The following is a 17,727-nucleotide window of genomic DNA, read 5'->3' on the forward strand; positions in this document are numbered from 1 at the left end:
TGAAATGCAAGACCTTCTTCAAGAGTATCTAAAAAAATAAAATAAAAATCACACTACCACCAATTCAATGTAATAAAGTAAAACCATTAAACTTTCCAAAAAGTCAAAAACTCCCATACATCAATGCTGAAAAATGAATTTGTGCGGTTGGGAACTATTGGAAATGGGGAGCAGTTCCCAAAAGCAGCAAATCGCTGTTACATACAACTACTGCATTATGGTCACAAGTGCATGCGGATGTGGTTGCCTGCAGTGAGGGGGAGGGGGGGGGGAAGGAATGCGGCTCCATGGCGCAGCAGCAGCAGTTTGCTCTGTGTTCATGGGCAGCCAACTGAGCTGGTTTGTAAATTTCTGTGGATTTTGTTTCTTAAATAATATTTTGTGTTTCATGAAACATTTTATGCTTTTGTTTGATGTACAGTTCAAAACAAATCATTTTTCAGTTTACCTGTCTCTGTTGGTTCATGATCTAACAACTCAGAAGTATTGGGTGAGTGGGAACATTTTACACTTGACATTACACAGACAAGACACTTAGTATACATAAACCTTTTTTAATAAAATCTTGGCAACCAAACTCAGAGAGTTCTACATGAATGCCAACTTGGCAATACCAACTCATGCACATTAGATAGCAAGGTTCCCTCTTACATAGCGACCCATGGAAGTCACAGAAAGCATGCACCCGCATAGCATTTGTTTACAATTGGGACTGTTAAAGCTTCTTTAACATTTTACTTTCTTAAGTGATATTTTAAATGTGTTTAGCAACAAATATTTTTTTGTAATGTCTCTTTATGTGTAGGGTGATTTATACATTTTGGGGCTGATTTATTAAAGCTCTCCAAGACTGAACTGACTATGATTCAAGAACTATCACAGATAACCCTGGGCAATTTAGCAAACCTGGAAAGGATTTCCTAAAAATAATTTGGTATTATTGGCATATGTTTTCAATCCTGGACCAGATCCATTACGGGTTTGCTGGATCCCCCAGGTTTTCACATGGTAGCATGGTAGTCCATCTTCTCCAGTCGTGGAGAGCATGGGATTAATCAGGCTTTAAAAGCACAGATTCTATCACTTTTTCTGACATATTAAAATAAAATGCAACCTATTCATTATTACCCAACTGCAGCAAGTATTCAACCCTTAAGGAACACACTACCACACACTATAAGTTCTCCTGCCAGCTTATATGTCCTGTAGCTGCGTATACGCTGATGGGACTAACCACAGCATGGCTGAGGAGCAGGTATTGGTACCCCTGTACTTACATAATCAGTCGAAGTACAGGAGCTCATATCAACCGAAGAACTCATCTTGAACTGAACTGAACAAAGTAAATTCTAATTGGTTTCTATGCAATAACACACTTAAAAGTTATTTGGAGTATAAAAAAAGCACAGATGCCATATTCAACAATCTTTTTTTTTCAGGAAGGACGTATCATTTCATGGGCCCTAAATAAAATTAAAGTAATGGGGACCCCATAGTGCGATTATGCAAGCCTGTATTCCTGGTGTTTGCTCACTGGCTTTAAAGCAGGTGGCTTTAAAGCATGATATTCCTTTCTTTTCTCTAGTTAGTGCACTCAGTGCAATTTACACTGCCCCGAGTACATTAGTGTCTGTATCAGAATGTTTTTTTCACCATACTTACACCATTTAAAGTAACGGAATTAATGTTTCTAAAATGCCACCCTTAGCATGCATTTCAAACTTAACACATATCCTTCAACTGAATGTAGTTAAATGTTATTTTTTTTCTGGAGCATATTTGGTTCACGTTACTTACATTTCGATCTCGGCATCTGAATAAATCATTTTGATTCAATAATTGCTTGCTCTCAAGGAGGATGCTTACGCTGAAAGCCACTTACAGTTGCATTAACTATTAATACTGAAACGTTTTCAGAACTTTTTTCATAAGCTAAATACATTTAGGATAATTATAAAGGCCTTTGTAATTGTGAGTAGATCAAGCAGAAAAAAGAATATACTCAGATTGTCTCTTTATGGGACATTCTTAAACATGAGTCATCATTAGTTGCTGAATCAATGCCAAAAATCAAACCAAAAATGCCAAAAAAGAAATCAAAATATACATACTGTTGCATATTTTCTCAGATTGGTAAAGGTGAAAAATTAAAATCACATAGGCTTAGTCTGTCCCTTTATCTTTTCCCCTTTTTTACAGGTATAAGTATTTTGTGCTTTTAATAAGTTATATTGGGTCACTTGCTCTTTATCCATCTTTTGAGCATTATTGTTGGCTACCAGTAGATGGTGATGTGTACTCATGTACTGTGTGTAACAAACACATGTTTTAAATCTTCAACCACAAGAGTTTGTTATAATAGAAAGTTTGGTTGTGGTTAACTACCTCTGTCCTAACTACCTCCAAAGGAATGAAAACACCAGAGCATTTCACATTGAAACACCATGCACCTTGTAGTTATAATGAACCTAGACTCCCCCCTATTTAGTTTTTTTCAAAATCCTTGCAATGCACATGGGTTATCCACAGAGGATTCTTTTCTTTTCTTGTTTTTTTTTTTCTTAATAAAACTGGAGCTACAACAGCTTGTCGTGTTTTTACTTTGTTCCATGCTTGATCTTGGTTTATATGAAAAGAAATGTAGAAAGTAATACTTTTGTCACAATTATACCATTTGCCCAGGAGTATGCTTATATCTTGTTATAACATTGCCCTTTATGATTCTTTTGTTTGACTGCCTGTTTAATTTTATTAGGCTATATTTTTAAACAGATGCTAGCTCACACTGATATAAATAAAAAGAAAATAAGAAGCAGAGTAAAAACCCTTATGATTGACAATATTGTATTACACAGATGAAGTAGGATTATATTCCTAATAGGTGACAACATTTCTAGGCCAACTTTTTTTAACATGGGGGAATTCTTGAAATAACTTTCAGGTCTTAAAGGAACCCCTTCTATAATTACTGTATCCAGCTCACAATAAATTAGATTAGTTGTCAATAGAAATGCCTCACAGATGGCAAAAAAGATCATTGATATCAGTTAAACTGACCTGAGAGTTACAAACCGCTCATTATTGAAGAAACCCCCAACAACCTTTAGAAGAATCGTAGGCTTTCATGGAACACAGAGGTTTTGCAAATGTCGCAATGTTATAGTGTTTTACAAAGTAATTGCTTTCCACAAATCCAGAGAATACATGTATCTTTAATGTTCTATTACGTATGATTTAGCTGATGTCAAACACGTGCAGATAATATATATGAATATTTTCCATAAATAGCAAGTTTAAAAAAAATAAAATAAATAAAAACAAGATGCATTACCTACTTCTGTAACACTGCTTTAGGGTGCCAAAAAATAAATGGTACCACAGTGCACCTGTTAGGAAATGCTTATCGGGCGGGCGATTCCAGGCTGTGCGCCCTAGCAGTATCCCACACAGTCTATTTTGCCCAGCAATGTCACTTGCAGCAGCAAAGAGAATAAAGAAATTGCAGCAGCCCGTTTCCCTTTACCCGTGCAGCCTGATGTATTTATAGCATCCAGAGCAACGACTGTTAGGCTGTGCATAGCTGAAGGGGGTTCTAGAGGCTGATCAGTTCCTGACTCTATTCTGCGCTGCCATTGGCTGCTGGGATTTAATAGCCTCTCTGCTCCCAGTCACCAGTGCCTTTTGTAGCATTTAGCTGGGATAATCTGTGCCGGAGTGTGTTTCATCTCATTTACTTTTGCTGACTTTTCCTGTTTCTGACACCGACTGTGACCCCGACTCTGCTTGTGTTTGTCACTGTGTACTTTGTCTGATAGGTGGATTATCTGTTATGACCTCTGGCTCTGTATTCTGGAATTGTCTGTTGGAATCTTGGTACTGCTTTATCTTTGGGCTCCTGGTCCACTGCCAGCTCCTCCCAAGGCACCATCCCTTGTGAAATACGTCCTGGGGGAAACCGTGTGTTGGGTAACACAACCAGTCTCCTGAGGCTGAGCGGGGCCTTTCTATAGGTGAAGAGTGTGGTGTAAGATTAGGGGACTGGTGTCTGGTGATTACTGTTGCTAAACCAGGGCCTTACAGCACCAAATACTAGTCTATTACTATTTGTATATGTAAAGTGTAGTAAAGGGTTTCCTTTACTGTAAATGATTGTAGTCTACCACAGTAAAGGGTACTTAAAATGATTCTATCATTCTGTCCATAAAATTTCTCTCATGAAGCCAAAGTGGATTTGTGGACCCTGTTCCCCTCAGCTTCAATAATGCTGGAAATGGGAGTCCTCAGAACTGGTGGAGAGAAGGATTTTGGGGAAACTAGTCACATAGCCTAACAATTTGAGTGACTAGTCTCCTCAACACGAAATGCATTAGTTGATGAGCAGCATTTTCTGATAAGTTATAACAAAAAGAAGCAAGGGGCTTTATGAAGAAGTGCCCCAGTCCAAATTAACATTAAAAAGTTTTGGTTACAGCTGAGCCTAAAGTATAACTAAACTTAAACATTGGGGGATCTCCCATCTGGACTGTGCAGAGGTGATTTGGCAGCTGACATCTAATCTCAGGGAACACAGCTTGTGAATTGTTTTTCTTTCCAGTATTTGTATGATGACATTAATTAACATGACAGATGCAAGCATCATCATTGATAAGCCTTAAAATTTGATTTTAAAGACTAGAGGTTTGGTGGTAGCGGTTGTGCTGTGTCTTCCTTTCCTAAAGCACGCACTAAAGCAAGTATCCTTATTATATATTCCTCATTAGTGGCACAGTTTAATTAAGTAAAAGAAAGTGTGCTTACCTTAACATCATTAACATTCATCCTAGTGCCTTCTTTTCCAACAAATATGTCATCTATGTCTACAAGAATGAATCTGTCCAAAGATAAACTAAGTTTCTTCCCAGACAAAAAAGATATGGCATCTATAAAAATTAATTTATGTAACCAAAAATTTAAGTTGTTTCCAAACAAAACTCGTTGAATCCCATCATGAAGTCCTAGGTCCTGAATAACGGTGGCTTGAAGGGAAGATCTAGATAAAGAATGGTCATGTTGCTCAAATGTTTGCAGTTCAGATAAAATCACAGGTTGGTATGTTGAATGGTTAAACTGGAATACCGTCCAGTCTTCTCCAGGCAGAGGACCTTTCGCAACTGTTGCTTTTGTTATATGAAGCAGTGGAGAAGATGGATTCACAAAACAGTCTTTCAGGGCTACATTGTTGTAGAGAAGTAAAGGAAAACCTTTCAGTTTGGTATTTGGCATGCTATTTTCATTAGCTTTGTGAAAAGCAATGATGCTGACTCTGTAATCAATGCAATATTTTTCGAGAAGTTCTCGATTCCAAGAGTCCATTGCTACATACTTTAATATATTTTCATAGATAATGATTGCATATTTACCTTTCCCATCTTTAGTAAGTGGAGGGATGTCTCCTTTACCAGGTGCAATTACTATATGGTACTGAAACCTGCTGGACTCCAGGATGGCTACAATGTCTTGTCCAAGCTGAGAGTATTGACTCTCCACAAAGAGTAACACTGTGAGATCTGTCATTGCAGCAGTTCCAATACTAATTGGCTTAGCTGTCCTCATCTCAGCTGTCCTGTATGGCAACAGATTTATGTCCTCACAGTCATCTTGAGCTGTTGTCTCAATAAGTACTATTGCCTGCTTGTGACCAGAATATAAATAGTAGGCAGAAATGACTATACTTATAAGACAGAAAGTGGCTAAGAGAAGTACTAGTGTTCGGAAGCTCCTTCGCAACTTTACAATATGATTCATGTTTTTGTTTTTTTTAGTTTTTTTCTAAAAAGTGTCTCTCCACCTATTCCTTAATAAAGTGGTTCTTCGAGTATAATGTAGAAGTGAACTTGCACTCCTCTGTAAATGCTTATGTGACCATTGCACTACATTTACATTAATGTCTTCTAAATAAGTTTGGTCAGGAGCACATATGTATAGAAGTCTGTCCGATGGACTTGTTTTGCTACCAGGAATTCTTGATGGCTAATGTTGATCATCACCTAAAAAAAAAAAAAAAAAGGTATGAAAAAAATGATTGGAAATAGACTTGGCACACAAACATTAGGAACACATCTTTTAGTTAAACTCCATAGAGTGCAGGCGTACGCTCTCCAGGTTCTCCAAGACTACAGAAGTTAGACTAACCTGGGTGATCCAGCAACTGTGGAATGAGATTAAAAAAATTCCTATTATTTGGCAAATGTTTTCAATCCTTGATCAAACCCATTACAGGTTTGCTGGATCACCCACTTTCATCCATAACAGTCTTGGAGAGCTTTGATAAATCAGGCCCTATTAAGTCAAAATACAGCATGGCCTATATAGCAAAAATTGTATTAAGAACAACTGCATGGGAAATTGCATGCTTAACGTGAACCTGCATTAAGGATATGCACTCTAAAACAATGGTCGCCAACCGGCAGTCCGCAAGAAAATTTTGGTGGTCCGCAGCTCTGGCCGGTGCACCCCCGAGCGGGGTCAAGAGAAGGGCTGTGCTGGGAAGCACAAAGACCAGAACCATGGGCTATGTCTCCCGGGGACATTGCAGGTTAAGGGAAGTGGGCAGATTGTGTCTCTAGACTTCAGACCTGCAATGCGAGAGTGGATGGGTTCTGGCATCATGACGTCACTAAAGAGGAAATTTCTTCCCCTTTGAGTGACACCTGGCTCTGGAGCTGATAAATTTAGTGGTTCCTCGCTTTCGGGCTTTTTAGCCCGAAAAGGTTGGAAACCACTGCACTAAAACATTTCCATATTCTGATGCTGTTGCTAACTCTCCATGTCTTTGATGTCTAGCTGTATGTCTTCACTGTCAGGGTTGAATTTACATTACAGCCCCACAGGCTTCAATAGAACCATCTGTGGGCAACTTTAGTTTTGGAACACAGCCCCATAGAATTTTTAAGGTGCGCTGAACATTTAACATAGAAGACATCTAAATAATAATGTAATTTAAATATTGATTATCCCCTTAGTAAAAAACTCTTGCACATATCATATTTCCATGAAAAGGTAGCGGAGAAGACAAGTAGGTCAGGTCTAGAGCACTATATAAAGTGAAATATGAATTTGTTGTACACAGTCATTTTATTATTCAATTCCTATTTTACATGAGAAACACAAGAGGACCTATAAAACAAACATATTTCTACATAGACATTATGGGAATACATGCCTGCATTTGCATACTACATTTTACTTTTAAATTGTGTGAATAGCCATCATTTGTCTTTTTGTTCCCCGTAAACAAACACAAATGATTAATTACGGTATCATAGAACAAACAAGCAATTCTCATAATGATGAGGCACTTCATTTAATTCCTCCCAATGAGAAGCCACTTATCCTGATGACTGTTTACAAGAACAAAGAAACTGCATTTGCAGTGTCAGACAAAAAATTGCCACAATACTGAAATACAGATGCCCTACATTTACTTATTGTTAGATTTCCTTCCACTCAAATTAAATTTCTATTTTTGCTCCCATAACAGTTGCGGGTTGTGTATTAACGGAAATGTTTTTATAGATCCAGTGTATACACTTGCACAGTATACGTTGAGTGTTATGTGTTTGATATATCACAATGGGCTATTGACATTAGTTATGATTTGTAACTTTGATAAAATGTTGAAAGCAAACAGTTATTAAGATCCATGCCCATGTTATGTTGGGTCTTGCTCCTTTAAGGGACATGCAAAATGCGAACCGGTTGGCTTCGAGCAGATGAAAGTGGTTTTATTTTGTTTATTCACAAGAGGGCAGTGTTTTCTTGTTTTCATCAACATAGAAAGCTATCCTCACATAAACTTGTAGAAACAAATAGATCTAAAATTATGTCAATGGTGCAAAAAGGTCAGAAGAATCAAAAGTAAAAGGTAAAACACCTTTTTGAAGAGTTCAGAGTCTAAGCACTAGAATATAGATGCGAAACAAAACTGTTGCTGGAGCATGTTTTATTTTAGAAATGCCCAATGTTCCTTAAAGAAATTGCCTAGTGTTCTGTTTTTAAATCTAAAAAATAAATACCTTGCCTATTAGTGTGCTTTACTTGCATTGCAAGCTGAACCTGGGGTCATGTTAAAACCCCAAAGTTATTGCAGGCAATTTTAAGGTTGTACTGTTTTGTTGTAAAACGAGAAGAAAGTCTTTCACATAACTAATACAGACAGAGCCTTGGTGCTTAAAGTTAAAATACTGAAAAACTTATTAAACAAAATTGCGTAAGTATCAACAAAATGTTTGTCATACCTAATAAACTACTTTATTTATTAGAGAACCTGCGATGGAAATCAAACACAGCACTTGAATTGCCATTCTGCCACTTCCTCTGTCAATGATGGTCTAATGTATCCCATGCTGATTTTAAACCAATTTTATTCTACCCTTAACCAACCTGTTGGTTGGCTGCATGTGTTAGGCAACTTAGTTTGTTCACATATCCTGTGCCACATGTGTATGGTGATCCTGTCTAATAACCCCCTCTCACCCAAGTTATAGTATTTCTTCTAAAATAATCTCTATGTTGGACATTGCTTATACCTTCTTACTCAACTCTTAAAATTCTTACAAGTAGCACAGTCTAACTGCTCAGGGTGCCAATTTTTTATGCATACAAAGCTCTGCTTTATTATCCGACTATCCTCAAATCGCCCTCCTTCAGTTCTCTGATGACCTAAAAACCTTAGATTTACATGCAGGAAAGCTGGTATCCATGGTAGGCTCCTTGGTTCCTCTTTCATACAAATAGCCTGATGTAAAAATATACCAATGTTAGGAAGTTTCCAACCGCCAGCAATCAAACTTAAATCCGCCTTGCAAGTCTGAATGTGAATATAACAGAAATATAACAGAAAGCCGAGTAGAAAGTTATGCAGTACAATGTTAAGGGGGGGCACGTCTGGTCATCCAGTGAGTTGTACAAAGTTTGTAACAAGTTAAAGTTGCTTTTAACTTAGTTTTTTACTTGAGTGCTATGGGAGTATCTTGATGGTATTTATATGGCAAGATCTGCTTCAGGGCCATAATTCCTAAATCTGCACAAGTAGTGCGGCCCCAGTGTCCATCTATTTTTTTAAATTGCCTTTATCATGCCTAATGGTGATTAGCTCATGGCTTGCTATGTACAGAGTGGGAGTCTGTATGCCTATGAACTTCTTTTACATGGGGCTTGTTCTGTATAACTGGAATGCCACATTTGGGTTCTTCTGAAATATATAAAGTATATATATAAATACAGTTAGGTCCATAAATATTTGGACAAAGACAACTTTTTTCTAATTTTGGTTCTGTACATTACCACAAATAATTTTAAATGAAACAACTTAGATGCAGTTGAACTGCAGACTTTAGGCTTTATTCTGTAGGTTGAACAAAAAGATTGCATAAAAATGCGAGGAACTAAATCCTTTTTTTACACAATCACTTCATTTCAGGAGCTCAAAAGTTTTGGACAAATTAAAAATATATAATAAAATGTTCATCTCTAATAGTTGGTTGAAAACCCTTTTCTGGCAATGACAGCCTGTAGTTTTGAACTCATGGACATCACCAGATGTTGGGTTTCTTCCTTTTTAATGCTCTGCCAGGCCTTTACTGCAGCGGCTTTCAGTTGCTGTTTGTTTGTGGGCCTTTCTGTCCGAAGTTTAGTCTTCAACAAGTGAAATACATGCTCAATTGGGTTCAGATCAGGTGACTGACTTGCCATTCAAAAAAAAAAAGAGACCAACAATGTGAGAAACAAAATGCTAGGTGCAAGAATAATGGTCATACAGCATCACTAAATAATAAATAAAGAAAACAACCCAAGTTCTGCAAAGTCTTCAGGTCTTTTAGAAATATGTATACTATATGCATAGCTTCAGGCAAACTTTCCCATTGCTGTCAGTGGGGATTTTTGCTGAATGTCACTGCACAGCAGAATGGAAATCATATAATATGTTCCTTCAGAGAAAATGCTATATTTAGTATGAATTTTAAATACATCTGTTCATTCAGTTAATTCACAAGCCAGTACAACACACTAAAATAAGCAGTAAATGGAAGCAAGCTAACTTTTTCTTGCCTGAAAACCTGAATATGATATTATATGAATGGGTTAACAAAGATACTGTCATCTGAACCAAATTAAATAGGGTACATCTTATATTAAATGGAGTCTCTAATTTGAACTAGTTTAAATGTCAACTGCCAAAGATTATTCATACTCCCACCAGACTGAATTTTGATTTAAGTTTATGCATAATGGACAAGATCAGTTCAGAAAAATGTGCAAAGGCTAAAAATTTCAAATCACTTCAGTGTGTTTTAATGTACCAAGTATGAAGTCTGGGAATTCTTGTATCATTATGAAATATTAATGCACAGACTTATCAAGCAATAAAAATATTTTCTGAATCAAAAAGTATTAAGTATGCTTTGAAAGATATAAAAAAAATAATATGACTGTAAATCTTATATAAAAATTGCAGAGATTTGTATAAGGTTTATCACAGGAAATTCAATAATACAATTTTCAAATACAAATCAGTTATTATGGAGATATTTTTACAATATGCCTTCACTACTCTATTAGATGGGGCTTTCTGTTACCTAGCTAGTGGAAGAAGCACTGAGCCTTGCTGTGTGTGAAGGGCTGATGGAAACCATGCAAAGAAGTGATAAAAAGGTGTTCATAAGGCACTGGGATTTTATAGTTCTGCACTATTAAGATTCCAGCAAAATCCTTATACCTAATGTACAACCCACTGAGGTGATTTAAATGTTTGGAATATTTCAAATTTAAAGCTTTACCCCAGGCTTTCATTTAAATATACTCCTCAAAAGACACACTGGATATGAATGCACCTTGTGTGCAATGAATACCTTTGAAAACTCAGTAAATGTAGCTGTGATATCATTGCAATAATTGCACAATTGCACCAAGTCTGTACAGAGAGCTGTGGGTGGGGTCCAGCAAGTCTACCCAGCACTGGTTGCCTGTAGAAATCAGGTGGGTAGCTTTATTCTGCACAATGAAAAAGAACGACGGTGACTGGTCTTTATTACATGAAGTTGTGTATTGTTACAGGAGTTGTTTCATGATGGATTACAGCACAGATGTGCAGTAAGTAAAAACGCATACAGCTTTTTCAACAGTTGTTTAGCCCAGATTTCCACTTTAAGCCTGAATTCCAAAAACAAATATCTTTATACAACAGAGAATAGACATTAGGAGCCAATGAAATCAACGCGTTTCACAGTCAACAAAACTGCTTCTTCAAGGGGGACTATACATGAACATTAGGTAAGACTAGGTTCAGACCAACACTGCTTTACATTTGTGTGACTAGTACTGAACCACTTACTACCACCCACATTCATTTTTTATTAGCTGCCGCAGGGGAGATGCTATGTGTGGAACCTCATCGGAGAAAGTATCTCAGTGGTGATAAAGAGCAGTAACCACACTGCAGCCTGACCACCATTCTGAATATAGTCACACATATAGCATATATACAACCCAAAGTTTAGGTCAACATTATTGATATATTGAATATATTCCCTATTATACTTAAAACACAAATGTGATACACAAAGATCAAAAAGAAAATTTGATCAAAAATCAGGTAAAGCCATATATATATATATATATATATATATATATTTTTTTTTTTTTATAAATATTTTTATGTCATTAAAATCCCTATGGGTCACTGTAGACCCAGAATACCTGATTTCCTAATATCGGAAGGATATGCACACTGCGCTAGTTTAGTCCAGGGGTGTTACTTTATACAATTTAGTCTTGTGAATATGTCATCAGGATATTAACAATATTTATATATAATCCAATAAGCTGTAAAGTACAAAGCAGCTTTAACTAGCCTCTGAAACTTCAGACACTCTGCTCCAAATTTATCTTATGTTCACAGCAAAAGCAATGTTCAGATTCTTTACCCTTTTGTTTGCCAAAATATATATATATATATATATATAGATACATAGTCCACAATGTAAAAACTGCAGCAAGCAAATTCAGCTTTTCCATTCATTATGCAAATGTCCACAGGCTGGGCACTGATTCAGTTTAGTGAACCTTTCACACCTGCTGTGTGAAACCACACACTTGCCCACTACCAGTAACACTGCAAACTCCTGCTGTACATCCCAGTGCATAAACTGGTTCTCAACCTCTTCTATTACTTCAATGGGAGAGGATGGGACTGTGGTTGAACTCCTGGCAGAACCCTCACTGTGGGCTTGAATTGGCCATGGGGGTCTGTAATGTGAGGGGCAGAATCATATTACCAAAGCTGTGTAAAATAATAATAATTTTCTTATGGTCCATACTGAGTGGCATTTATAGTAACAAAAACTCACACACTACAAAATGGTCCATATTACATTATTTTATCATTCACATTTAGGAATTGCAGATCTTAAAAAATAATGTAGGAAATATCCTCAGCTTGTCATTTGTAAGCCTTGTTTTGTCTAACATGACTGCTCACACATATAAATAATAATTGGAGTATCAATGTAGAACCTCTCAAAAAATGTATGTTTTCTTGGTTTGCATGTACTGCTTGGTTTACACAAAAGTGCACAAAGCTAAACATATATATATATATATTACTTTTTTTAAGATTAGATCTAAAGCTAGTCTTATAAGACAGAAAACAAGTCCTTTGTGTAGACACAGACAGGCTGTAATATTTCACTAGAGATCTCAACATTGAACAGAAGTGATTAATAGTGAATCAGCTGCAGGGTTGTAAGACCCTTTGATGGCCTTATTCTACATTAGCATGCATCAATGGCATTGTTAGCTGCCTGTCATGTTACAGCTTAATCTAAACTGCTTACTCCAGAACAAAAAAAAAATTAGACCTGTTCAAAGGTTCACGTCACCTTCCGAACCCATGACCTGTAATCTTATCTTGTACTAGGACAAAGATCCTATTATTCCTAAATTATTGAAAGCCGTCGCATAGAATGGCAACCATTACAGGAACAATGACTTGCCATAAACATTTCTTTAAAATAAGCAGACATATTTGATAAGAGGTGGCACCAGATAAGCTAGACTGAATTTGAAAGTTGCAAAGTAGAGCAGATACATTATATGAAGGTAGTTTCTGCTGTGATATACAATATAATGAAGGATGCCAGTTGCTGTTGTTGGACATTCCTCTTTAGAATGGTCATCAAGCTGATTGCTCCTCTATTTTGTAAAAACAAAAGTGGAAAGGTTGGGCTTGTGCAGGGTATTGTGATGCATTCCCTTTGGTCCCTTTTAGCTGACTATATGACCGGGTTCCAGGCTGGTTAATGGGAAATGTTTTGTAAGAAATAGAAAGGAGGTGGGCATGGCAGCAAGTAGGGATGTGTTTATGTGATGGGCTGTCTTTGCAAGGTCCTGGTGCCCTTAAATTAGCAAACAGAGCTATATTATGTTGGGGATAATTAGTTGATTCGACCAACGTGAACAAACAAGGTGAGCTTTTGTCAAAGAACTAGTTTTGGATCTGTAGCCAGATACCTTCAAGAAGGAAATTATTCCTTATAGACATTAAGTAAAGTTTTTTCATTGAAGATTTTACATTTGTGTGTTATCTAGGGCATGAGGACAGTACAGAATTTTTACCCTTGCTACAGTAACATTCACTGTTTAATGAGGAACACACACATACATTATAACTTTAATAAAGGCATCTCTTCCATGCAACCATTTCATTGGCCACTTTGTTTTTTTATATATATATATATATATATATATATATATATATATATATATATATTGTTATAAATATTTTTATGTCATTAAAATCCCTATGGGTCACTGTAGACCCAGAATACCTGATTTCCTAATATCGGAAGGATATGCACACTGCGCTAGATTTCATTTTTTATGCAGCATATAACGGGTCGGCATAGTTTGCATATTTTGAGTTAATTGTCACATAATAAAATCATGCAGTAGGTAAAGCAATTTGCGCTGAAATGCTGTGATATAAATAATGCAATCATACTAAAAAAATGTAGCAGACTAGAAAATACAAGACAAAGAAAGGTTTAGACATCTTTTTGATAGGAATGTCAGGTGTCTAAAGTAAAGATCTCCCTGATGATCATGCAAAGACAATGTGAGTTATTGAATGGATGTTCTTTGTATATGAACATGAAACATTATCTTGAAATTGTTATTCTTATACCTTCAGTCACTTTTTCACTTGCAGAGAATATGTTATCCGCAGAGAATATGTTATCCCCTGTGATTGTAAGAGTTTGTTGTTATTGTCCTCTGTCATTTTGACAGGTTTATGACCTGACATCTGGGCTCTGAACACGTTTATTTTCCCAATTTAAACAAGAAGTTTAAAATTCATATTTTTTCTCCTAGTGTTTTGTAAATTTGCAAAAAGGTAAACTGTAATATCAAAGCAAATGTTATAAATAAATACTGTATATTATTACTCTGATATTCACACAGTTTGGTCAAACACTGGCATTAAAAATATGTGTATAGTTAGACATATACTTATAAAACATTTTGCTGTGATAATACACCATGGCCAAATGTAATGATGCCTGCTGTATCACATAACCCAGTATCCTAAAAAACAGTTGTGGAAATAAATAGGAATTGCCACCCACATCACACCATTCTACAAACCCAACTAATGTAAGACAAAGTCTCCTACGATATTTTTTTTACTTTGCTTGCTAAAAAATTGTGCTGCCTAGGAGAAAGAATTGTGGACTCTACTCTGTGAAACAATAACACTAACTAGATTTTTGGAGCGTAAGCAGCGTTACTCTCAGCAAACAGCATATGGCGATGGCAAGTATGGAGGCATGGCTTGAATTCAATTTACAAGGTAATAACATAGTTCCCCATGATCTCCATTGAAGTTTTAGATAATATTAGAGAGTGATGCTTGCCCTATATTGAATTAATTGGAGGGGAAATGTGGCCAATGATATAGATATAGAATTGCATTTACATTCATTATTTTTTTAGTTGCAATTTTCCATTAGGTCCAGCAATTACCTTCTTCAAGATAAATGCCTACAGCAAGTCTGCACTTTTTTTCTTTACTTTTACTTTATTTTTTAGAATGGAAATATTTAATTCTGTAACATTTGCCCAACAGCAGCCTTCCTTAAACTCAAGAACAATCGATTGTCCCCATTTGCACCATTTACGATTCATTTTCACAGAACCAATGAACTAAGCTAGCTATACATAATATTAAAGAAGCAGAAAAGATTGTTTTTTTTGGCAAACAAAATTGTAATAGCGTAAGTTATATTCCACATCATATAAAGCACATTAGTTTGTTCATAATACAAGTGAACAACTTAAGTAGGTTGATCCTGAGTTAATGTCACAGAGTTGCCTGAGTACAAGAGTATTGTTGTCATTAATAACGTTTCGCACCCCGACGCGTTTCGCCTATCGGTTCCATAAACAAAACAACTGTATCCTTTATGAAAATACAACACCTTTGACCTTCTTATGGAGACACTAATATGCTAGATTTTGTATCCTTATTTATCTATGTATCTACTGTTTTTTTATATATTCCAATGTAAATGTTATACCAATTCATGACACAACCATGTTACCTGTGTGCACAGCTCATAACGTTTTGCGCAAGATCCCCTGAAAAAGCCGACAGGCGAAACGCATCGGGATATGAAACATTATTAATTACAACAATACTCTTGTAATCAGGGATATCTGTGTTTAGTAAATAGTTTTTTTCATCCCAGTGATATTAACTCAGGATCAACCTACTTAAGCTGTTCACTTGTATTATGAACAAAATACTGTGCTTTATATGATGTTGAATACAACTTATCTTAATACAATTTTGTTTGCCAAAAAAAATCGATTCTTTTCTTCTTTATTTTCATGTATTCCTACTAGTGGGATTGTCTAACTATGACATGTCACAATTCTAGAGGATAGGTAAAATCCTTTTTAAATACACCCCTTACTGTGGGTGTAAAAGACATCCATTCATGTGAATCTATTCTATTTCTAAAAATATTCTTTCTTGCATTTTCTTGGACCAGAAACTAAAAAAGTAATATTGCATTTAGGAGTCAGTCGAACTGTCTAATTTATTTCTAAAACCCTTAGATACAAACAACAGATAGCAGTTATTTGCTGCTTTTTACAAAGTGCACCCACTTTGGAAAAATGCTTGTATTGCACCTGTCGGATCCAAGGGAGGAACCAGTCAGACCTCTGACATGGGATGCACTTTACTTGAAAATATGGAAAAATGTTTTGACTTGTGTATAAACCTAGGGCACAATATGAGGCCATCATTGCTAACATTTAAAATAGTAATCTACAGAAATGCCAATAGAAAATGTCTACAAATATATCCATAAAATCTTATTTTTAAGTAGATAGTGCTGTGAAATCATGTTAAGTGTGTAACACACTAATGTCTTATGACAAGAGTTTGTCACACACTTAACATGAGGACACAGCTCCACCTATTTGTATGACCTGAGTATAAACCAAGGTATTATATTCATGCATATGATGTATAACCTCATATGCTGCTTTGACATGTACACATTGTTATGGTAATATGTCTCTGAATGTTACCATTCCTTTAAGTATCAACATATTATGTATTATAGGTTAAATTCTTTTTTAGCAAATATTATGGCATTTGTACTGATATGTATTTATCACAATACTCATTTTAGATAAAACCCTCCGGCCCAAACTTATCTCAAAACCACAGAAAATCATTGCATTTTTCTTTTTTCTTACTAAAGAAAACTCAAATGTATTAACTACCGAATAGATAGTATCAATTATAAAATAGAGTACCGTTCACTTCTAGAGTATTTAGAAAATTGTAGTCTATTCTGTTAGATGTCTTCTTTAAAAAATTTTTTAGAATGAAATGAATTCTTTTAGTGCTTTACAGGGAAATGCCATAAATAACTTTATTCCCAGGCAGTCATTATGTTTTCTACATTTCAGGGTTAGCAAGTGCAAGGACTAAAGACAACAGATCTAAGGCACCTTTATAGACTGAATGGATGGACATGAATGCATGGATAGGTAAATAGTTACAGATTTGTAGGTTATGACTTCTTTACTACCGTACCATGATACATTAAAATGCTACAGAAGACCTGCTGAACAAACAGAATATGACATTTTGATGCCTTGATACCCTGAAAGACAGCAGAATTTACATATCAATCCATAAATTTTTAAACCTCCTGTCACAACTGTCTATTTTGTTGTGTTATTGGATGCACAGTAATCTGTGTTAGCTAACCCATGTTTCAATAAAACATTTTTACAGGTGTCAGACTATAGTCATGCTTCCGGGCTATGTGAGCAGCCTTGTACCAACTGGCCTCACTATGTAAAAGTCAGTTACTTTAGAATTTAATATAATGCTGGCCCACAATTCCTGTCCTAATATAGAGTTTTACTTACTATAAATAAAGGACCTAAAGTGTGAATTGCTGAACTGAGATTTTTTTTATTATGTATAGTGGTGTACTGTGGTTGTGCACTGGGTACCATCCTTAATATTTTCACTTGAAGAGCCTGGTTTGTAAGCCTTCTAGTGACATATCGAGTTTCAGATTTAATTTTCTGTATACCAAAATAAGTAATAGACCTAGTCATTATTGGCTATAACTATACAGTTCTGGAGATTTTTTTTTT

The 17,727-nt window shown here is 35.9% G+C and overlaps 1 protein-coding gene across 1 annotated transcript in view; it reads right to left on the reverse strand.

Annotated features, from left to right (window-relative positions):
* Window positions 1-17,727, reverse strand: part of LOC140327433 (bifunctional heparan sulfate N-deacetylase/N-sulfotransferase 4-like) — a 144,697-nt gene that overhangs the window by 118,747 nt on the left and 8,223 nt on the right. The window contains exon 2 of the mRNA XM_072406819.1: window positions 4,798-6,026. Within this exon, the coding sequence (XP_072262920.1) occupies window positions 4,798-5,784 (987 nt within the window). The 5' untranslated portion in view covers window positions 5,785-6,026. The remainder of the gene's footprint in view (window positions 1-4,797; window positions 6,027-17,727) is intronic.

The sequence above is a fragment of the Pyxicephalus adspersus genome, chromosome 3, assembly GCF_032062135.1.
Source record: "Pyxicephalus adspersus chromosome 3, UCB_Pads_2.0, whole genome shotgun sequence".
NCBI lineage: Eukaryota > Metazoa > Chordata > Amphibia > Anura > Pyxicephalidae > Pyxicephalus > Pyxicephalus adspersus.